The sequence below is a fragment of the Brachyhypopomus gauderio genome, chromosome 7 (genome assembly GCF_052324685.1).
Source record: "Brachyhypopomus gauderio isolate BG-103 chromosome 7, BGAUD_0.2, whole genome shotgun sequence".
Lineage (NCBI taxonomy): Eukaryota > Metazoa > Chordata > Actinopteri > Gymnotiformes > Hypopomidae > Brachyhypopomus > Brachyhypopomus gauderio.
In genome coordinates, this window is record NC_135217.1 from 20,884,243 (window position 1) to 20,908,645 (window position 24,403).

Consider the following 24,403-nt stretch of genomic DNA (forward strand, 5'->3'; position numbering starts at 1 on the left):
CTAATAAACCCAAGCATGCCTGCCTTTATCTTCCTCTCCTTCTGGCTGTTTCACGCTTTCTTCTTTTACAACCCCCCCCCCCCCCCCCCCCAATCCCCACCCCAACAACACCACAACAGCCCAGAGTGTTATCAGTGTTATCATTCTTTGCAATGTGCTCTTTGATCAAACTCAAACTAAAACATCTGAAGGGTGTGTGTGTGTGTGTGTGTGTGTGTGTGTGTGTGTGTGTGTGTGTGTGTGTGTCTGTGTGTGTGTGTCTGTGTGTCTGTGTGTCATAGCAAGCCTCAACTGGATTTCACCCAATTTGTCAGGGTGGACTGATGGATATGAATTATCTTGGGAAAGTGATTTGTACATGGCACTGCCTCCACAGAGAAATCTACGCCAAGACAACAAAAAAAACAAAAAATAAGCCTATGAAATTGATTCAGTGTTTATAATTATATCTCCTCCCACTCAGTTACTCAAATCAGACAATAAAAGTGAATTATTATGCATTATGTAAAAACGACTCGAGGAAAATGATCATTAAAGATGGTTACCCTGAGAGCGTGTATCACATAAAGATCACAGATTGTTTCAGGTTTGTTTCAGGCGATGATATTACAGATTCTTTTTTTTTACACTGGAGGGCTTGTAACAGCAACATAAGTACAAACAGATCCGGAGTCTTCAATTATTCAGACATTTCCACTTGGTCTACGGAAGCCTCGGATTAACATGGGGGAGAAATATTACAGTGTTTCATTGTGTTATTGTGTATTCGATTCTCAGCTAATTTTGTATTCATTATTTACTCAAGGGTGTGCAGTGATTAGGTTATGGCAGTCATTTACTGTAAAGATGGAGAATAATGAAAGGGTGTTAAATAAACAAGCAAAGATAATGGCAGGTTTATGGATCAATTACATTGTCTTAATTATCCTTAAACTACCTTTGTTAACTTCCTTTTGTCTTTGGGGCATAAGATAGCAGCAGAGTGAGTTTTCTCTGAGGACTGCGAAGGTCCGTCCTGGCGCGTGAAGAAACTCTCCCTGCCCCACTCTCATTTCTCTTGCACTCTCTTGTGAGACTTCATTATGTTTTCAGTTGGGAAAACCACAGTTTTGGGCTTCCAGCCTGATTTGCTTTGCCATACAGCGCCACCCCAGATCTGGAGGTCACCAGGGACAGTGGCAGATGAAAACTGGTGTGGCGTGTGAACATTGAGTGCTGAAGACGGCTCGGAGCCATGGTTCATGCACATTAGAGTCGCTACAGCAGGCCTGAACGTCACACAGACGTCTGTTGCTTTCAAAGTCGTCTGAAAAAGAGCGGACTGGGGTCAGATGAACATTAATTGAGAAGGTCATCTCAGTTTGTGATGTCAGTTAAATTGATCCTTTGAAAATCTGCTTAATTAGTTGAAATGGCCAGACTGTAGTAGCATGACATTAATTTAGATGGAATTGGCCCTAACACTGCCAAAACTAAACACTAAAAGAGAAAAAGACAAACACTATATGCTTTCAAAATGATGTTCAATACCAAAAGTTGACTTGCTTTATCAGGAGTAAAACACTATCCCACACAGATCTGCATATGACCAAAATGTCATTTTGCATTTGCATATATTTTGTTACATATGCAGCTGTTTAACACTCACCAATGGGCTAAGGACAGATGACACAATTTCCTACAATTCTGTTATAAATTCACTGCATTCCACCAGGAATACTTAAAAATATCACAGTATCGAATAACTGACCACAGTATTGCAGTAATGTTATGCAGGCAATATATCGCTCAGCCCTACTGTGCAGTATGTATGTGCTCCTGGCATTTGTTAAATGCCAGCTACGTACACTGAGCAGACAGATGGCTAAGTGGTGTCACTATTTGATATACATCCATATCACTTCTTTTCCTTTTAAAGGACTTATCAACGCAGGCATGGATCACAATAAGAGCCTCTGCACGAGAGGACGTGTCACACGCGTGCGGCTAATGCGTTTGTCTTTGTAACACACGATGTCTGAACTCCATCCAGAGATCACTCACATGGAAGGTCGTAAGCAGGGTCACATGGTTCTGCACCACACCAATGACACCGAATGTCAGCTCATCTGATCACTCCATGAAAGGCATGATTGAGCTGTTCTGTACTAATGCCATGAGAGTTAAAAGACCATAACAAATTGGCTGCGGCTATTAAATGCAAGAACGTAAATCGGCTTTGGACCGCTTCTCTTAGGTATGGCACAACAACAGAAGAAAGCAGGACTGTGGTGTGTGTATGTAACGTGTGGTTGGTAGCTTGATTAACCCTACTGATCAGTGGGAGTATTTTGGGTTTGAACGCATGTGAATCAGGCTGCAACACTGTGATTACTGATCTTTGAGGGACATGCTTGCCTGTTTCCCCAGTCTGAGAGGCATCTATCCTTCTTCCTTGGATAAAGAAAAACTCCCTCTCTGTTTCATTAGTTTCACTCCATACAGGTCCTGCACTCCACACTGGAGCATCGCTGCTACACCGCTCTGATGCCCCGCATGAGCTGAAGCAAGGGTGACCTGAGCTGAGGAACCTCTGAAGCTACTGCGCTGTGACCTTCTCTGTCCAGCAATGGAGAGCACTGCTCTAACCACATGACGGGCTTATTTACTTAGTTGACCCAGACATTAGGTTAATTGTGTTTGCTTGTCAGAGCTTCTATTGTAAAAAAAAAGGAGGGTCTGCAAACAGCCAAGTTCACCCACAGCACGTCTGAGCTGACTGGGAAAAGTTTTTCTTTTTTATTAGTTTAGATTGCTTCACAAAGGCGAGTGTGATTATCGTGAGGCCTTGCATACAATTTTCTCCCAGTTCTTGTCTCAGTTAGGAGTTAGGACATATTTCCACAGGGACATTCCAGTTTAGCATACATATATTTTCAATGTCCTTTAACTTTCTCTCTTAAACTGTAAACAAGATTTTTTATGCAACTTTCTCTCATATCTCTTAGAAGGGAAGTGGAGATTACACTGAAATAAAAGACACTGAACAAACAACGTTGAATATACATTTGACAAAGGGCTTTTCCAGACCAAATTCCAGAAAGCTGCATTTAGATCCTACCACCCACCTCTCCCTGGGCTGCCATCAAGCACCTTAACCTGTGAACTAGTACTGGTGTCCCGTTGCTACACGCTTGCTCCAGGCTCTGTGGTCTCGTGTCACTTCAGTGCCTCTTGAAGTAAGATCAAGTAATGCAGTGTGTGAGGAGCAGTGTGTCTGCTCACAAGCAGAACGAGAAGAGTGTGAATATTTAATGACCGCGATGGCAAAACAGATCATTTCTTGTATTTCCAAGGTGTGTGTGTGTGTGTGTGTGTGTGTGTGTGTGTGTGTGTGTGTGTGTGTGTGTGTGTGTGTGTGTCATACTCATAGTGACAGTAGCCACTATTCCCTCAGATCATTTTCTGGTAACACTGCTCTGCTGATCACAGCTGTTTTGATCCTCCACTGGCCAACAATATCACATTATTGTCCTTTGACCACAATTCTGAAGCAAGAGCCTCCACCAAAGTTGTACAATACCACAGGCTTAATGACAATGAAAATGTCACCTGCTGTACAGGTGTCCTTCCCAGATGAACTTGCCCTTTGCATGTCAATGGTTTCCTTGCTTTGGCTTTCATGCCAAGCAACATTGTTTTTTCCTAAATGTTTTGTGTATGGTATGATGTGTCAAAGAATATTTTATGTCTGGATATTTGTCACTGACATTTGCTATATTTGCCTTTTGTGGAATCATCAAAAGATAATTTTGTGAGTACCTTCACACTATCCAATAACATGAGTTACTGTACAATCTATGAGTTGTTGTGAGAGATTCAAAATAGTTATTGATCAGCTAAGGTAAATTTTTGTCCAACAAAGCTTGCTGATATATATTCTAATAAGCTTGCTGAGTATGGCAATGCATTAGCTTTATATAAACACTTTGAATCAGCATTAATTTATGTAGCATCAGAGCACAAATCCTTAATAAATAATGCAGCTGCAGTATTACTAATGAGAAATGACCAGTGCTGCCAAAATCAGTGTAAAACGGAGTATGCTAATGTGTTTGCTAATACACTGAGGATGCTAATGTATATGCTAATAAATATACTGAATATGCTAATGTTTAAAAACACTTTGATTCAGCATCAATAGGTAAAGCATCAGATTCCTAATTAGAAATCCCAAACCTCTTCAGTTTAATTATAATTGAAAAAGCGTTCAGCACTCCTGATATGATATATAGTCTTCAGTCTTTTGATTTGCCACTTCTTCTAACATTCGATAATTTGATTTGTCGGGTGAAGCCAACATCGATTGAAATGCAATCAAGTCTCCCAACAGGTTCACGTGCTGTTTCCATACGAAGAACGAGCCTGAAATGCATCACACACCTCGGCGCTGGACACTGTGCTGTCTCACTAACTCAGGGACTTTATTCGTCAAACCTCTCAAAGTTACGGGCCGATCTGTCTGCATTCATTTGGTGTGAGCCAAGAAATACATCTGCAGGTGTGAGAGAGCTGGTCATTAGATTAAAGTGGTTATTTTAAAAGAGAGCAACAGGGAAGCAGAGGGAGAAGGAGACGGAGAGCGGGAGAAGAATGCTCTCCTGGGAATATCATTGTGAGCGGCGCTATCTCGAGGTAGCAGAGTGTCACATTCTAGAGGGATACAGTCGTCCAAACACTGCAGCTTTATCGACCGCGGCTGTCAACAGTGCGTAATTAGCCTCTCTTCTCCAACCAACACAGGGGGCACTACAACCTCCCACTTTCAGGAGTGTGTCAACACTGCGGTTGCAGGAGAGCCGTACCTCCTCACCCGGACCTGCTCCCAATATTGTTTTATTTTGAAGTCCCTAAATAAGCTCCATGTTTTGATCAGAGCGGTGACGCACCATGTCACACAGATATAGCAGTAAATGAGCTCTTATGGCGTGGAAGATGGTAAACGGCCACGGAGATGAACTGCATTTATTTCAGTTCTAAGGAAGCGTTAATTAAAGACAGGGTGACAAAGCTCACCTTCCTCATGACCACTCGTTATAAAGGAAGGGGCATCTCCACCAGATAGTCTCCTGGTTTCTTCACCTCATTAAGCTCTCTACAGTTCTTGAGTGTTTCTTTTTTTTTTACTCTGGAATAGTTTTACAACACGACTCCAGAGGTATATTTAATAGCACCTAATAAAGCAATAATTTCTGCACTGATGTGTAAATGAATAGTGGAAAGCTAACCTGAGAAAGCCTACATCAATAAAGTGTTCAAAAATGTATAAAATATATATAAAGTTACAGAACAAGAAAACGACAAAAATAAGTTTAAAGCCATTAAAACTGTCCAGACTAAACAGCTTTGTTGTCTCCATGATAATTAAACAACTAGGCCAGGGAATTGCCTGATCTTTTTCTGTTCTTTTTAACCCTCTTGTGTGTGTGCGTACATGTGTGTGCATTTGTATGCATGTGTGTGCATGTGTGTGTGTGTGATACCGTCTGATCTTTTGAATTCTTTTATCTTTCAGATATTAAACAATTTAATTTGCTTTGGTCTAACCCTGAACAACCCTAAAGCTACAACAGACAGACAAGAAGAAGCTCCTACCCACAAAGGAACATGCTGGCAGACATGATCATATGGTGCGGGACATCTTTCATATTGTACATTTTCTCTCAGCTTCTTCAACAACTCCCAGCTCTGATCCTGTTCCCTCCTACAACTCCCAGCTCTGATCCTGTTCCTCCTACAACTCCCAGCTCTGATCCTGTTCCTCCTACAACTCCCAGCTCTGATCCTGTTCCTCCTACAACTCCCAGCTCTGATCCTGTTCCCTCCTACAACTCCCAGCTCTGATCTTGTTCCTCCTACAACTCCCAGCTCTGATCCTGTTCCTCCTACAACTCCCAGCTCTGATCCTGTTCCTCCTACAATTCCCAGCTCTGATCCTGTTCCTCCTACAACTCCCAGCTCTGATCCTGTTCCTCCTACAACTCCCAGCTCTGATCCTGTTCCTCCTACAATTCCCAGCTCTGATCCTGTTCCTCCTACAACTCCCAGCTCTGATCCTGTTCCTCCTACAACTCCCAGCTCTGATCCTGTTCCCTCCTACAACTCCCAGCTCTAATCCTGTTCCTCCTACAACTCCCAACTCTGATCCTGTGTTCTTACGATGCCCCAGCTCCACTTGCTGCTCCAGAGCCCCAGTCTTCCTGCACCCCAAAGGTATCACAGCCACCCAGATAGATACAGAGGTTTTCTGAACTTCAGACTTCAGTCATTCAGGCTTGATCTTGAATCGCATATATAACTCTGCTCACTGACAAAGCTCTGGCAGTCATTATCTGGGAACAGCAAGGGGCAGTATTCTTGGCCTGAATATTGCTGGTCCCATGGTAGGGTCCAGTATCGGGTGGAAATATAGCTCAAACAAAGTTGGAAGCATACAGCTGTCCAGAATGTCTTTATATGCCGAAACATGCTGACGTTCCTTCACAAAAAAGGGGGCTTAGGGCAACCCTCTGAAAAATAACCCCACAGAAGTCCAACATCTACCAAACCTTACAGCTGGTACAGTGCACTCAGGCAGATAACGTTCTCCTGGAATTTGTCAAATCCAGACTCATCCAACAGACTGGCAGGAAGAGAAGCTTGATTCATCACTCCACAGAACTTGTTTCCACTGCTCCAAAGTCCAGTGGCGGTGTTCTTCACACCACTCCATCCAACACTTGGCATTGTGCTTGGTGATGTAAGGCTTGCATGCCGCTACTCAGCCATGGAGAGCCATGCCACGAAGCACTCAGCGCCATTTTTGTGCTGATGTTCATGCCAGAGGAGGTTACTAGGAGAAGAGAGTGTTGGCGACCTTTATGCACTATGCTCCTCGGCACTCGACAGTCCTGCTGTGAAACTTTAAGTGGTCTGACACTTCATGAGTGAGTTGCTGTGGTTCCTAAATGCTTCCACTTTTCACTAATACCACTCACACTTGATCGTGGTGTATCTAGGAGGCAAGACATTTCAAAAAATGACTTGTTGCAACAGTTGGGATTATATTATAACACCGTGCTCGAATTCAGTGAACTCTTTAGGATGAAGCATTCTCTCACAAATTCTTTGTAAAGTCAGACTCCATTGCTGGGAGCGTGATTCTATACACCCGTGACAGCGGTACTTAATGAAACACCCGAGTTCACTGATTCAGAGGGGTGTCCAAATACATTTGTCCACATGTATGTTTTGTTGCTTGATCCTGATTCTTGTAGGGCTCATGCTCTGTGTTAAGCCTATATGTGTCTTTAGCTGTGTCTTTTAGTCTTTTGGTCATTTTAGTCTTGTACTTTTTTTTGGGGGGGGGGATTTTTAAGTATTGTAGTTTATCGGTTTTTGGCTTGAGTTCTGTTTTTGAACTTTGCTGCCCTTTTGGACTCAGTTTCATTTAGCTCTGCTTGAGCTGATGTGCAGTGCTGCTTATTTCAGCCAAGACTCTCTGGCACCGGCACTGTGATATTCCTATGGCAACAGAGCCATGGCCTCCCAGCCACAGCCCCCAGTGCACAGACCAGTTCTTCAGGTCCCAGAGTCAGTCAGCATGTGGCTGAAGCGTCTTTAATACGTACCGTCCTACACAAACAGGGCTGACTGCAGCTAACAACTGGATTGTAAGTCCAATAGAATTTACCTCCATGACATTCACCAACTCCAGAACATAGCTACTGGAAACAGGCACAGTGCTCCTGAGTCAATTTGCGACTGCAAATTGTATTTTGCAAACATGGCACACTAAAGCATTTTTATTATATTTGCAATTTTATGGGAGATGTTTATTTCTATAGAGAACTAGAATTATTCAGCATTATGCTGGGAGTATTAGCATGACTGCCAGGTGACATTTCATTCATTGAGTGTTATGAATGTCACCATCAGCTGTCAAGGTCTTTTAAATATATGTCATTGTCATGCTCTATAGCTCATAGTTTGCTCACAAGCATTTACAACATGGTTATTGTAAAGCTTATGTCAGAATGGTCTGAGATAGCCAGCGTTTTGCAGCCAGCAGCTGTTCATGGTCCACACACAACTGTAGTTATTGCTGTTTTTGTCCCTGAAGCAACATTGCAGGGCTTTTTATTGACAACCTATTACCTGGAATGTTTATGGTATAAAATGTTATTTCTTATGACAATGTGGAGGTGATAAATGTACACAGAACCCCATTTCCTCTTTATTCTCATGTTCTTGTGCTTCCTGCATTCATGAAAGAAACAAACAAGCCAAAAATAAAAGAAAAGCTGTCTCTGTGCTCGCAGCTCAGGATAAATGATAATATGTTAATTCACCTCCACTTCCATCACCATAGCAAACAGCACTGCAGCCTTCTGCTTCTGTTTCCTCGTCTACAGCAGAGTCAAACGCACCCCCCCCACCACCAACACCACCCCACACCCCCCCCCCCCTCACCACCACCACCACCCCCAATTCTCACTAGATTTGGCTCTAAATCGTTGTTCTGTACCAAACAAGTCAGACAGTGGGGGAAACTTTCCCAGGCTGGGTTCTAATCCAAGCGGCACTGTCTGTGATGAATGGCATTAGGACTACAGTACACTGACTTCTCTGTGGGAGCATCCTACGGTCTAGGGGAAAAAATTCAACAAACTCTGTATTTTTATATATATATATATATATATATATATATATATATATATAAGTTGTTTCTCCATGTTTAGAGAGTTGACTCTAAGAGTCAGGAATAATAAATCTTTACTGAGAAAGATACATCACTAGTACCTCTATAAAATCCCATTATTCACAGGAATCCAGGATCATTTTCTGGCCTGATGGTGACCCTATGATGGATGCATTCTCCTTCCAGCGTTAGCGTCCGTGATCCATGGTTTCAGAGTTCGCCATCGCCGGTGTCCACAGCTACCATGCTCCCTGAAACACTACTCACCGACCAGCACCACCTGGGCGTGTGTACCACCTGCTACTCTGCAGCAGGGCTTGCTGTAAACCTGGCTTAGGCGTAGACCACGGCGCCAGCCGGCTGGACCGCCCTCTCGGACGCCAACTTGTTGCCGGGAACATGGGTTACCAACGTGAAGCATGAGGTCTGCTGACTGGAGCCAGTGCTTGAACAGTCTCCTCACGTCTGAAGAGAAGATGAAAGGGCACTCTTAAAATAATATATATAAATATACATCAAATATAAATCAATACATATATATAAAATAGCATCTGATATATTTTTACGTTGATTTGCTGAATCCCATGAGATGTCCTGTAGCTCAGCTGGCAGAAATGATGCTAGGTGTTAGTCCCAACACAGGATGATGGATCTCTGTTCCCAGCACACGAAGAAAAAGAATACTTGTATGGAAGGTGGAAGAGGGTCAGGTTAAGAGCTTCTGCTTTCCTCTTTATTCTTTATTTATAATGTTTGAAACGTAAATGCCATGTAAAATAGGTTTGTGATATGACTATTCAGTTGAGAATGCATATATGTGTGTAGATAGATAGATAGATAGATAGATAGATAGATAGATAGATAGATAGATAGATAGATAGATGGATGGATGGATGGATGGATGGATGGATGGATGGATGGATGGATGTTTGACACCATATGGTGACTGCGTGCAGTTAAATCCAGATTCCCAGATGAAGAGTTTAGTGGTCTCCTATTGATCATAGCCAGCAGGCTCACCCCAGTTATGGAGGTGCACTGGCATGTGTTTTGGTTTAATGGCATCTGGAGGAGCCCCATGACACAGCACAGTACCTGCGGAGTGACCTTCTTCCCACAATGCATTATGATCATATGGTCACTTTCCCCAATCTGTTCCATTCCACGAGCTGGAGATGAGGTTAGGGAGGAACTATGACATCTGCTCACACTATTTGTTTATTTTGTTGAGTGTCATTTTTCCTCATAAACTTTGCTACCTTTGGCTTTCCTCATTTGCATGTTGACGAGTGGAGGGAGAGGGTAGAAAACAGTTAATTGCAATGAGACTAATTAATTTGTCACATAATTAGCTGAGGTCTGCTGACAGTGTGAGGTGCCAGTGGAAATGATGAGAAGCCTGCCTTGAGTAAGAGAGAGGGAGAGAAAGAGAGAGAGAGAGAGAGAGAGAGAGAGAGAGAGAGAGAGAGAGAGAGAGAGAGAGAATGAATAGTCATGGTGACACATGGTGGATTGCATCCCAGAACATTGTTCTCTGTGATAGATAGACACTTTATTGCCATTGTATAACGACAAAATTTGTTGTGGAACTCCCTGCCAAGACTACAATAAAATGTAGTTAGTCTATCAAAGAAAATTAATTTTAAAAGAGTGTGCAGGGTGCATATGCTACAATAAGAAATAGATAAATAAATAAATAGATCAGAGAAAGAAATAGATAAATAAATAGATCAGTATATACATATACACAATAGTATGTAGTACACATGTGTAGAGGTCTTGAGCTGTAAATGGTATGGTATTTGTTTGCAATAAGCATTATGTTATTTGTTGGAAATATGCATACCTGATTGGCTTGTTTGGAATGTTTGAAAAATGTGTGAGAATATCAAGAGGTGCTAAATAGCACCACCTACTGGACAAACCTCCACAAGGTCCCCATGAGGCTTTCAGAGAGACTGCTCAGTGTGCTTGGACATCGCCACACTGAGAGGCAGCTGTTGCCAAAGGGTGACATAGCAAGTTGGTTTTTATTTACATAAAGCCTAATTTATAATTGTTTTAAAAAATCCATAATGAGATTACTGTTAAAAACAAGACAGGCTGCAATTTATGTGACTATCAGTAAATGATCACTGCACAAGTTAGCAGACTTTCCCATCTAGACCTTGTTTATTGGATGCTCATTACTGTACTACTGATCTAACCTCTCTCATTGTACACTGTATGTGTAACCTCATATACATAATCAAGAGGCTCTATTAGACCACAGGCTCTGACCACAGAAGCTAAAGACCTTCTGCTCCTAAACTCCCAAACTGAATTAATTTCCTATAAGATGCGTCCTCACATGCATTAAATTAAAATTTATTTTATTTTAGTGCTTTTTACAAAAGACATTGTCACAAAGGGTCTTTGCGATGTCCATGTCCACGATGCAGATATTCATATCTAATCCCCCCCCTCCCCCATGAGTATGCCAGAGACCATGAGGAAGAACCTTCAACAGGAACCAAGACTCCAAGGTGAAGCCTGTGTACCTCTGGGCGACACCACACACCATACCATGCACTCACCCAGAGAGAATGTTACACGGCAGCTGGGTGGTTTTCGTCTCAGACAAATGTGGATCATCCTGATCCACTGTAATGTGGGTTCACCCTGTGTCTGCGTAAACAGTCTGAACACTCCCGGGGAATTTTAAACACCAACCACGAGAACACTTCCTTCTGCTTGTACTGCCTCCGTCTACCTGGTGGTCCGCTTGAGGGAAACCAATTAACCCTCTTTTAGTGGCTCTGCACACTGATAACAGCTCAAACTGGCAATCTGGCCGGGGTGTAAAGGTAAAGGAACCGCTGTGTTTAGCGAGCGGAGACCAGAGAGTAGCGTGTGCTGTCGTGTTTGACGGCTACTCCCACAGAACTGCACGTAACTCTCTGACATCATTTCACATTTCAACCCAAAGGCTTGTGGTATGGCAGGTCTTTATTTCTGCAAGGGCTATTTTACTTTCCTTTTACACTTCCTAGAAACGGATACGTTCCCATTACATTTATCATTAGTGAGAACCTGAAATACAAGAACAGGGCCCGGCCACGACAGTGGGAGGGGGTTAGGCAGGCGGATGAAAACGGAACACACCGATCAGGTAACTCCAAAGTTCACCTGCACACACACAAGCACACCCATGACTGGCTACACTCCTTCTTCCTGAGATCTTCAGAAACAAAGCAGATCATGAAGGCATTGGATGGATTTCTGCTCTCTCCTACATAGGATGTGATTTAAAAAAAAAATTTTACCCCAAAGATTGTGATTTTATCTCAGGATCACTTTGTTTCCACATGTCTCTGGATTACCACCACTGGGGCCTTGTGGGTAAATTCACATCGAGGATCGGAACCTAAAGAAGTGGATGTTTTCTTTTCCCAACATGCTCTTCTGTCCAGACATGTGGCCTCTAAGAACAGCACTGCTGCTGGTCTGCTGCTCAGGTGAGTGTGTGCGGCGCTGGAAACAGTGTTATCAGGTGAGGCAACTTCAGAAAAGATCTGGTGTTAACTCACGGATAATTGCTTTCTGACATCCTCACAAATGTGGGTAAATACAAAAACTAAAAATTATGTGTCTGGAGGGCTAAAGATCCTGATGGGAAAACAAATAAGAGCAGATTGTCATTAGTACTCGGTGAAATGTAGGCGCCAAGCACACTGACAGTTCCATAAGTGTATCCTGTATCCTTTTATTGAGGATACAGGGGTACTACTGACTGACTATCTGAGAATCTGTTTGCACATCATCTCAAGTGCAAAGTCTCGAGAGCTCTGCATGTGTGTACATGAGAACTCCAACTCCCCTCACACACATGACTCAAAGTGTACAAATAAAAGTCTGTGGAACACAGCGGTGTGGACCACTGTGCACAGTGATGGTACTAGAAGACACAATGATGTTTATTTCTGGCACAGTGATGGTACAGTGGTGGTACTAGTGGACACAGTTATGGTACTAGTAGATACAGTTATGGTCCTAGTGGACAGAGTGATGATACTAGTGGATACAGTGGTGGTACTAATGGACAAATCTATGGTACTAGTGGAGACAGTGATGGTACTAGTGGATACAGTGGTGGTACTAGTGGACACAGTAGTGGTACTAGTAGACAAAGTTATGGTACGTGGACACAGTGATGGTACTAGTGGACACAGTGATGGTACTAGTGTACACAGTGATGAAACTAGTGGATACAGTGATGGTACTAGTGGACACAGTAGTGGTACTAGTAGACAGAGTGATGATACTAGTGGATACAGTGATGGTACTAGTGGACACAGTAGTGGTACTAGTAAACAAAGTTATGGTACATGGACACAGTGATGTACTAGTGGACACAGTGATGGTACTAGTGTACACAGTGATGGAACTAGTGGATACAGTGATGGTACTAGTGGACACAGTGATGGTACTAGTGTACACAGTGATGGAACTAGTGGATACAGTGATGGTACTAGTGGACACAGTGATGGTACTAGTGTACACAGTGATGGTACTAGTGGACACAGTGATGGTACTAGTGGAGACAGTGGTGGTACTAGTGTACACAGTGATGGTACTAGTGGAGACAGTGGTGGTACTAGTGGACACAGTGATGGTACTAGTGGAGACAGTGGTGGTACTAGTGTACACAGTGATGGTACTAGTGGAGACAGTGGTGGTACTAGTGGATACAGTGATGGTACTAGTGGAGACAGTGGTGGTACTAGTGGACACAGTGATGGTATTAGTGGAGACAGTGGTGGTACTAGTGGACACAGTGATGGTACTAGTGGAGACAGTGGTGGTACTAGTGTACACAGTGATGGTACTAGTGGAGACAGTGGTGGTACTAGTGGACACAGTGATGGTACTAGTGGAGACAGTGGTGGTACTAGTGTACACAGTGATGGTACTAGTGGAGACAGTGGTGGTACTAGTGGACACAGTGATGGTACTAGTGGAGACAGTGGTGGTACTAGTGGATACAGTGATGGTACTAGTGGAGACAGTGGTGGTACTAGTGGACACAGTGATGGTATTAGTGGAGACAGTGGTGGTATCAGTGGACACAGTGATGGTACTAGTGGAGACAGTGGTGGTACTAGTGGACACAGTGGTGGTACGTGGACAAAGTAATGTATGCCATTACTTCTTCAGAATGAAGGATAAGCTTTAACATGTAGATGCAATTCCCTCCAGATCGATGGACGCACCTCTAAGGTACAGTTGCTATAAAACGTGCACAATCCCACCACAACACAGTGGAAGAGGGAATGTGTGATGTTCCTGGAAGTGTTTCCAGGGTACATTGATGGGGATGAGAGACTCTTTGAGCCCAGTAACAACCGAGCAGCTAATAAATTTATGAATAAAATAAATACATTTATATTTGCAGTTACCACAGTTTAATTATTGCCATATGGTATAGAATGAACAATGGATCTATTTAGTGACTAAATCCCTATAAGTTTCTGTCAAAAAAAAAAGTGTCATTAGAGTGTCAGTAGAATGTCATTCTAGACATTCAAGAAGTAGAGCGTCATTAAAATTTTAAATTCAATTTTGCAAAGAATAAGACTGTTGACCAAAATGACAAAAGTGGTCATTGTAATAGACCAGCTAAACCATCAACCTTGAACAAAAATGTAGCCTACGTTGTAAATTAACAACACAGTCTGCATGAAGCTAGGTATTTAAACTTCGATTTAATTACAGTTGTGTTGGGATTATTTACATCTGTGTTCTGTACAACCCAGCAACAGGAAGTATGCAAGAATGAAGAGCAGGAAATGCTCAGTTGTTCATTCCGCATCGGCTGTTCCAACGATGAAACCATGGTAATTGCAAATGTAATTACTTTTCACTAGCTGCTCGGTAACTGCGGTTACTGCGGTTACAGCTGGTCTCATAAGCGTCCGTCCTGTCTTCCTGTCCTCCAGAAACACTCCCGTCGTGTTGTGACTGGACTTGCAGCATTTCTTAAGTTGCGCTGTGTTTTGGAAATATAGCTCATGACATCAAAATGAATACTGAATGTGCAACAGCATTTCATTTGCAGCGTGATGGCTTTTCATGGCCACCATATTAAGGTCGATGATGATGAGGAAAAGCATATGGTGTTACTAGAGGAGAGAAAGACGTCAGCGTGAGGTGGAAGAACTCCTCAGATGTTTCTACAGCAGCTACATCAGCTGTTGGAGCACTGAATGACAGGGCTAAATCTAAGATCAAGGCTTGGTGTGTGTGTGTGTGTGTGTGTGTGTGTGTGTGGGGGGGGGGGGGGGGGGCAAGATGGGGGGTGGTTGTGCACTCCTACCCATACATACCTTTGTTTGTGAGTCTCTGCAAACCCTATAACTATAGAAAATATCTATTTTAACCAACGTTCTCTGGTGTGTGAAACGTGTGTTACGATCATGACGTCTCTTTCTTTTCACCACTTGTTTGTAGGTTATTGGAGCTTCGAGTGCAACATGACGAAGGCTCGCTTTGAGTCTCGCAATTTCTACACTGTACTCCACTGGGACGCGGTGCACATCCCAGATCAAGAGGTCCGGTATTGTGTCCTGTATATAAAGTGAGTGTGTGAGGGCCTTTCTGGCAGAACTAGCTGTCCTGCCGCAGGACCAGGGGACTATATCTCTGTGTCTTCCTCTCCTGAGTCAGCTCATCAAGGACTCGAGGAGCACCCAGTATTCATTCACAGTTAAATTCACAGTTAAATTACATAAATACATGAATGAATCAATTTGTTTAATTAATTCTGAATTAATGCACAGATTATTGTTTTATTAATTAATTGTAATTAACTGATGGGTTAATTCCTCAGATGTGTAAAAACGTATTAGCTATGGGCCCCATTAGCTGTAGGCAGAACAAAAAATGTAATGTTTGGATCAACCAAAACATTTCTTCAGTGTGAAGTGAAAAAATGAAGATAAAAGATAGAGGTTAGGTAGAGGTTAGGTAGAGGTTAGGTAGAGGTTAGGTAGAGGTTAGACGGTAATTAGGTAGAGGTCTGTGAATATTGCTACTATAAGATTGCCTGAACGTTTTCAGACGGTATACATTTTGAACAGGTTTGGCAGGAACCTCCCCATGTTCCTGTTTGTCCTGTATGACTCTAATATTCCAGTTTAAGTAAATGTGTCCTAAAGACCCTCATTTTACTGAAGCAGCAAAAAGAAACACAAGAGACGTTCATTTTTGGCCTCTGTTCCTCCCACTCAACTCACCCTGTGGTGGTCAAGGGAAGTGAAAAAAAAAGTCACACGCAGCTGTCCTGAAAATCCAAGTTCCGTTTGTCAGCCAAGACCGTCTGTGCCTGCTGTGGACGATGTCCCGCGTCCCGAGTTCCTACAGAGGCCATCTGGCTGTGCCAGGCGGACATGCTAAAACAGCACACTCTGCCAAAACGTCGGCGGCCGCCGCGATTTACAGGACATCTTTTCATTCTTTTTTTTTAAGTTTTATAACTTTAAGCTTTATAACTTTATGCTTTATAACTTTGTCCGCTGCACTTGTCAATTTACAGTTGCAATCACTTTCAGGACAGCAATTACACTGACCAGTGTGCTTACATTCAGATGAAAAGGGCAGTTTTCCATCAGAACCATGAGGAGCTTAGCCTGCAGATTGTCACCCAGTCCTGTGTCTCCCCGCTCTGGGGCGTCGGTCACGGTCCTGGTCTCCTGAGCCAGATGGGGGAATAAGTCGGCCTGACCAGAATACAAAAGAGAAACAGACAGAGACAGCAGGAGGAAAGGGGGCAAAGGATATGTCAGATTCAAGGTTTCAATGTGGATCAGTGCTTTCTTAGTACACACCTTATCTCTCTCTGGACCCCACACTCTGATCTCATCTCTCTGGACCCCGCACTCTGATCTCATCTCTCTGGACCCCACACTCTGATCTCATCTCTCTGGACCCCACACTCTGATCTCATCTCTCTGGACCCCACACTCTGATCTCATCTCTCTGGACCCCACACTCTGATCTCATTTCTCTGGACCTCACACTCTGATCTCATCTCTCTGGACCCCACACTCTGATCTCATCTCTCTGGACCCCACACTCTGATCTCATTTCTCTGGACCCCACACTCTGATCTCATCTCTCTGGACCCCACACTCTGATCTCATCTCTCTGGACCCCACACTCTGATCTCATCTCTCTGGACCCCACACTCTGATCTCATCTTTCTGGACCCCACACTCTGATCTCATCTCTCTGGACCCCACACTCTGATCTCATCTCTCTGGACCCCACACTCTGATCTCATCTCTCTGCACCCCACACTCTGATCTCATCTCTCTGGACCCCACACTCTGTTTCTGTTTTTCAGATTTTCATTCTTCTTCCTCACGGTGCCCTTCAGATTTTTTAAATCATTTTTTTGCTCTAACACTGAACACACCTGATTAAACTCATCAGGTGATCAATTGGAGCATAAGTGAGTCACAAGGAAGTGTAAGATCACCGTTCAGTCAGCTGTCTGCCTGAGACGAAGATGCACTACAGAATTCAGCTGTCTCTACAATGTCTTGTAGCTAGCTTGATATATCTTATGTGTTCACATCACATCAAAAAATAAATGAATGATATAAAACCATATAATATCAAAATACTCTCCTCAGGCTGCTAGATCACCTAGTAAGAGAGTTTAAACCCTGTAATAGGTGAAGTCTGAGCTCTGGTACCTGTGGACCTGATTCTGCGGAGTTTTTTCTCTCCATATCCGTATCACTGTACTGGAGTTTCCTGCACTCTGTGCAGTTAAACCTATGTGCTCTTACATCTTTGTGGACGACATTCAGAATTGATTAAATTGATTAATTGGGGCTGTGAAATTAATCTGTGTGCAATTCCTGAACCTCTGTGCGATTCCTGAATCTCTGTGTGATTCTTGAATCTCTGTGTGATTCATGAATCTGTGTGCGATTCCTGAATCTGTGTGTGATTCACATGTGGGGGAGGGGAATGAGTCGGTTTAGCAAAATATATAATTACATAAATTACAGCAATTCAGTCCAGGCCTTTTATTCTCTGAAAAGGAAAATGTCATTGTCCTGCCTAATGTGATGATTCTGGCTTTTGTAGATATGGAAACTTATTGAAGCCAGTGACAGGATGCCAGAATATCTCTGACCATTTCTGTGACCTCACCTCTGTGATGACTGACGTTCGCTCTAGATATTACACCAAGATTATGGTCAACGAGATGTGTGGCCAATATGTGGAGTTCACTCCTTTTGAGCAAAGTAAGACCACTGGACTTCTCCATTATGTCAGAAGAACCATCACTGTAGGTTCTCTTGGACATGTTTATATTATTTAAATCTCTAATATTTAATTATGTCTCAACTTCTTCTTCATTTTACCCCATTCACACCACTCTTTCTCTCTCAACCATGCTTCTACTCTCTCTTTCATTCTCTCCCTCTCCTTCCTTCTCTCTCTCTCTCTCTCTCTTTTTCTCTCTCTCTGTTCTTAATCTTCCTCACTCATACCAGCGATCCTGGGAGCTCCACTGGTGTCTAAAAGTGTGTCCGGTTCTTCTCTCACTGTGAGGGCCACGGCACCCATGGGGCCCCACAACCGCTCCGTTGACAAGATCAGCTGCTGGGAGAAATGTCAGGGTTCTGCCGCTGCGCCCGTTAACTACGTTGTCCATCTTACACGCCCAGAGTCTGAAGCTCTAAGGGTAAATCATGCAGCCTCTCCCATGCACGTAGATGATATGCGCATGGTTAATTATTCGCCTTCACTATGACGCGAGCACTTCACACAATACGGGTTAAAGACAACAGTTCATCCTTCTTCTTATCTAACTCCGGTCACAACAGCCTTTAAGTACAAGCTGCTCATATTTCTGTTTTGGAGGGGAATGACTTTGCAAGATCAAAATCCCCTTGTAGCTGCAAAGTCATCTCCAGAAAACACAGATATATCTGAAAATTAAACAAAGCCTCATTCATCCACACTTGATGCTTTCACTTCCTATCGCCACTTCTACCCTTCATACCCACAGTAGGCACAACCACCACTGGAACCGCCAGCACTGTGTGAACTGCAGCATTTCTAGTCTCAATTCCCTTCCAACTCATATTAGCGCTTTAAGCCCGAGACGCCTTCTTAAGCAGCCCATTGTTGGCGAAAGAGGATATACCGGTGACCGTCCTTATCACAGACCGGTCACTGACGGCGCTAGTTGTTATGTAATGACACAGTGAACATGTGGCATTCGATTTCCAACCCGCAGCAGCCGTTCGAGAATAAGTCCGGCACGGTCACCCTGCAGCACCTGGAGCCGGGCACGGAGTACTGTGGGACGGTGCTGTACTGGCTGACCCACCCGGCCGCGGAGCGCCAGAGCGAGGTGGCCACCTTCTGCGTGACGGTGCCAGGTGAGAAGACCTCACGCAGAGCCTCCAGCAGTCCCGGGGGTCACCGCTCACCCCTGCTTGGCTGGCTTTACATGATAGTTTTACTCATCATCTTTCATCCTCACCCTGAAGACTATCCTAGCTAGGTGGAAGTTATGTTGCCCTGCCCACTGCCTCTTGTAGTGTTAATCAGTGATGATAAAGCATCGGATCTCAAAATAAGACAATGGCTATGAGATTCAAGTGCAGGAGTTCACTTTTATTTTTATGACATCCTCCTTTGCTGTGTAAACAGTTCACAGACTCCAGGAAATGCTCTATGCACTATTACGTAATTCACAGACATCCAGCTCAGGTTTTGTGCAAGTTCCCTGATCACATCAGTGCACTCTCCTGAAATATGACCTTTTTGCAAAGAAAATTTGTTCTCACCAGCCTTTGTTGTGATACCATAGTATCAGGCTGTTGTGTTGTTGACTGTCTATTGGCTCGACTGTTTTGCCCTGCCCACCGGCCCTTGCTGTAGGTAAGAGATGGATGCAGGTGTTCTTCGTGACTGGACTGGTGGCCCTCTTCCTCCTCGTCACCACGGCCTTGGTCCTGTGCCAAATCTACGTCACAAGGAAGAATCAAGTGCCCAAAGTGCTGGTAAATGCTGCTATGTACACAAACTATTAGAAAAATTCTCCTCAAGGGCATCGGTGAAACAGCCCCCAGCTCATTTGCCTGGAACTGACAGACTGTAAAGTTGGAGGTGGGGTGGAGGGGGTTTGAGTGCAGCTGTGTGTGTCTGTGTGTGGTTGTATAAGACTGTGAGTGGCAGTGTGAGACTGTATGCGGTTGTGTGTGGTTGTGTGTGGTTGTGTATGGCTGTGTGTGGCTGTGTCTGGCTGTGTGTGGTTGTGTGTGGCTGTGTGTGGCTGTGTGTGGCTGTGAGTGGTTGTGTGTGGCTGTGTGTGGCTGTGTGTGGCCCAAAGTGCTGGTAAATGCTGCTATGTACACAAACTATTAGAAAAATTCTCCTCGAGGGCATCGGTGAAACAGCCCCCAGCTCATTTGCCTGGAACTGACAGACTGTAAAGTTGGAGGTGGGGTGGAGGGGGTTTGAGTGCAGCTGTGTGTGTCTGTGTGTGGTTGTATAAGACTGTGAGTGGCAGTGTGTGGTTGTGTGTGGCTGTGTGTGGCTGCGTGTGGTTGTGTGTGGCTGTGTGTGGCTGTGAGTGGTTGTGTGTGGCTGTGTGTGGCTGTGAGTGGTTGTGTGTGGCTGTGTGTGGCTGTGTGTGGCTGTGTGTGGTTGTGTGTGGTTGTGTGTGGCTGTGAGTGGTTGTGTGTGGCTGTGTGTGGCTGTGAGTGGTTGTGTGTGGCTGTGTGTGGCTGTGAGTGAGAAGTGTAGTTTCTCACCTCCAGTAGGTTTCAGTAATGAATTTTGAGCCTTAAATTATCTTAATTTTATTTTGAATTGATTGAATTGAGACTGATTTCTTTTTTGTATTGTAAGTTTACCTCTGTTTTTTGTTTACTTACTAAGTGTGACACTTTAGAGAATTCAAATATAAAACTGCCAATTCTTATTTGTAAATAATAGGAGATTGTGCTAATCATATTTCATTATTTCAAAACCCAAACACGTGCAGTTGAAGTTCCCTCACAGTAACTCTGAAACAGACTCATGGTCTGATTTGTTCTTCCTGTCTTCTTCTCCTCTCTGATTCAGATCATGTCAAAAAGCATCACTGGAGCTTATTATCCAGATCCGGAGGTGGAGATCGCCGCTGTGACGATATGCTCAGAGGTTATAAGGAATGCTGGCAAATATGAACCACACTCACCTCCTGTTTTGCATAAAGCTGTAAGGAATGACAGTGTCTACACATCACACAACCGCCATGACCAGCCATGGCACTGTCGATCTTACACCAGCCACCAGGTGCCACCAGTCGGAACTTGTGACCAGAACGCTGAATCCTCTGTCAGCTACAGCATATTGGTGTCGGTCCCAGTCTCGGGTCCAGAGGAACCGTCCCAGCTTGAGAAGGGTGGACATGAGGAAGACTCTATTATGTCTGAGACACCAGGACCACGGAGTGCCAGAGAGGACAGTGATTCGTCTCGGGTGTTAAGTGACCCTCAGGCAGACCGAGCGATAAGAACACCAGAACCTGGCTGTGATCTCCTGGTGCTGCCTGTGTTACGTGGCACCAATGGGACTTTGAAATTCTCCAGCATTTCTTTTCAACCTGAGCTTAGTTCTGACCTGGTCCACAGTACAGAGAACATACCTCCTAAAACAGGTTTCACACCCGCTGATGAAAAGTGCCCTTTGCTGACCAGTCTCGTCACCACAGACCAGTCAGAATGGCCGAGCAGTGAGTTAGGTTTAAACTACAGGCGGGTCTACTTTCCAAATGGAGCTCCTCAAAGCAGGGAGTTAGCTCTGAACTACAGGAGGGCTTACCTTCCAAACGGAGCTCCTCACAGCTGCACGGTGTTTCCCTCTGCTGAAACTGTTCCCCTGGCCTCACTCTCTGACTCTATATCGAACTACAGGCAAAACTGGGTCCCAGGGATCTTTCCGGAAACCCAGAGAAGTAGTAGGGCCTGTACCGCGAGGGCTGCGCAGCTACATGCTTTATCTGAACTAGTGGAAGAGGAAGAGGATGAGGAGGAAGATGAAACACAGTCACATTTTGGGAGCATCACTTTGGGAGGGTGGATGGTGCAAATCCAAGGGTAGCCGTGTTTTTCTGGAGCCTAACTTCTGAGGTAACTGTGGCTTTGAGCCTCAGGGATATACAGTATATATGAAAGAGAAGCAGACACTTTCACAGAGGTGAGTTAGCATGATGCTAAGTGGTCCTAACTAGCTCTCATTCTGTGCTGAGAACGCTCCGATCTGAAGTTCAGACTGAATTGAGCAAGGTGTTTCTGTAAAAGGAAGATACCTGAACAGGATATCAGGGAACAGAGAAGATAAAGGTGGCTGAGGTGAACTATGATTAGATTCAACTGGTCACGCCTCCGGCTACATGCAGCACAGATCTGTTTATCCAGATGCAGGAAGCAGTGTACGCCGTCCTGCAGGACGTGTGTTGTGTTTGAGGCTGTTCATGCACTAATCAGAACTGACCCTGTGGGGCTGTAACACTGTCGTTTTTTGTTTGTATGTTTGTTGTTCAGGTAGAAAAAAAACTTGAAAAAGCACTCTGGCTGGTTCAGTTGTGGGCATGAGGGACATGAGGGACTTGAATCTTGACAGTAATATTTATATGAATGTCAGAATTCTTTTTCCCATTGCCAGTGAAACCTTTCTAAGACTGATTATTACTTTCTTTTTAGCATTTTTACATTATTTTAATGAAATTTTTATTTATCTAATTTTCACTTGACTTAACAGGGTGTTAAAACCTTTGTTAAGGTTTCTGCCATTGTGTAAACAGTGTTGAAATCTTTCCTAAAGCTGAAACTTAGAGGAAGACGTGCTGTAAGGTACCTGAAAATGATAACTAACAAGGTTCTTAACATGACAAATTGAAGAAGATTGTTTAGTTGCTCCAACATTGTATTGTTGGTCATTATTTCCGTGTGGTAGTGTCAAGTGATCCATGGACATTGTCTACAGTATGAAGTAAAAACACAATGACTGTGGTTTCTTCACCTGTGTTTTTTTATTATTATTGTGCTGTATATAGTTACCATCAGCTTCTGTTGCACAATGTAATAGAATAAATCCATTTGTATGTATTTTTGTATGCTGTTATTATTACACTGCGGTATGAAGGAAGGTATCACATTCCCTGTCACCACATTACTGTGTTGTGTCTCAAAGACGTCTAGAGTTTCATTGGCTTCGGGTTAGGATGGTATTGTGGGAGTCTCATTTCCGTAGGTATGAGGAAGTCGAGTGCTTTTACAAAACTGCAGTTGAACGACTTAAGAGTGACAAGACCGTGATGGTCTCCACTGAAATTCAACATAGCATGACAGTGGATCAAACGTCTAAAGGTGACTGGCCCACACAAAGTTATTTTAAAGCATCTAGGGTTTGTAAAAAAATAAGGAGGCAATGTTTTTATATGATGCAACATTTCTTTCAGCTATTTAACCCAGTTGAACATAGAGCACTACGTAAACAAGAGAAAGAACTGACGGTTTTATGCTTCCCAGTCATAAGCTGGTTATGATTGTAACAAGCAAATGATTGTGTAACAATGCCAAAGTGTCTATGTGGCAGCTGGTTGCTAGGTTACAGCCACTGATAAAACAGCAGGTGGACAGAAGAGGTTGACCTGGAGAATTACAGGCAGTACGCACTACCTTTTAATCCTTCTCTGTGACTCATAACACCTTTTACCCTTCGCCTTGTGTGGAAATTTAAATAAATTAGTAATTTTCAGATCACAGTATACAAAGGCCGGCCATATGTGATGTCATCCAAATAATTTTCAGTGTCAGACAGCAGCACAGCGTAGTTTAAAGGATGGAAGTTTTCATTTGTATGTGGATGCGTTTGGATTATGAGGCCTGTGGCACTTCATCTCAACACCTATTACTTCCCGGGTCATTCACAGGAGACTGCATCAAACATACAAGAGTCATTCTGAGTCATTCTTATGATCTCCTGTGCCTGTATAGAATTATGGATAAAGTATAATGTTAGTCATGCAAGGTATTCTGGGTTCGATTCTCAGTCTGGTCGGCTCTGTGTGGAGTTTGCATGTTCTCCCTGTGTCTGTGTGGAGTTTGCATGTTCTCCCTGTGTCTGTGTGGATTTTCTCTGGGTACTCTGCTTTCCTCCCACTGTCCAAAGACATTTGTGTTAGGTTGACTGGTCACTCTAAATTGCCCGTAGGTGTGAATGTGTGTTGGCCATGTGGTGGACTGGCGACCTGCCTGTGGTCTACCCTGCAGCTAAATACTGCTATGTCAAATGTATGTTCTGCCAGTAACAAAATGCAGAAAACATGGCCAGTGTGGTCATAATATGACAATGCTATTTATGTACAAAAAGATAAAAGAAATAAAACATTAATAAGAAATAGTTAATGGTTTATCACTGAATATGATTTATGCTATGTGGAACACAAATACAAGGTGTTACTTTGGTGTTATATTAAGCTATGAATAACAATATTAAGCTATGAATAATAATAGGCTATTTTAAGATACCTTTTCTGAAGTCTAATAACTTTAGATGGTATACCTGTCTGTCTGACATTTAAAGCAGACAGGTTTTGCTTCTCTCTCTCTCTCTCTCTCTCTC

General features: G+C 43.5%; 1 protein-coding gene across 3 annotated transcripts; it reads left to right on the forward strand.

The window, feature by feature from the left end:
• Positions 1–11,846: 11,846 nt before the first annotated feature.
• On the forward strand, positions 11,847–24,271 carry ifnlr1 (interferon lambda receptor 1). 3 transcript variants are annotated; one of them, XM_077012470.1, is made up of 7 exons: positions 11,847–12,216; positions 15,209–15,335; positions 17,858–18,018; positions 18,271–18,461; positions 19,023–19,164; positions 19,670–19,791; positions 20,858–24,271. In XM_077012470.1, exons 1-7 carry the CDS (start codon positions 12,138–12,140, stop codon positions 21,875–21,877), a joined length of 1,842 nt encoding a protein of 613 aa, XP_076868585.1. In that variant the 5' UTR covers positions 11,847–12,137; the 3' UTR covers positions 21,878–24,271. The 3 variants fall into 3 exon arrangements, with proteins under 3 accessions (XP_076868585.1, XP_076868586.1, XP_076868584.1); XM_077012471.1 differs by having other exon boundaries at positions 11,849–12,251; positions 19,020–19,164; positions 20,858–24,269; XM_077012469.1 differs by having other exon boundaries at positions 11,849–12,216; positions 19,020–19,164; positions 20,858–24,269.
• The last annotated feature ends 132 nt before the right edge of the window (positions 24,272–24,403 follow it).

Excerpts from the sequence above, each read along its gene's own strand:
- ifnlr1 (XM_077012469.1), top strand. The coding sequence starts at position 12,138 with ATGTTTTCTTTTCCCAACATGCTCTTCTGTCCAGACATGTGGCCTCTA. Across the intron at positions 15,336-17,857 it reads TATTGTGTCCTGTATATAAA|ATATGGAAACTTATTGAAGC; the intron begins GTGAGTGTGTGA and ends TGGCTTTTGTAG. Across the intron at positions 18,019-18,270 it reads GTTCACTCCTTTTGAGCAAA|CGATCCTGGGAGCTCCACTG; the intron begins GTAAGACCACTG and ends CACTCATACCAG.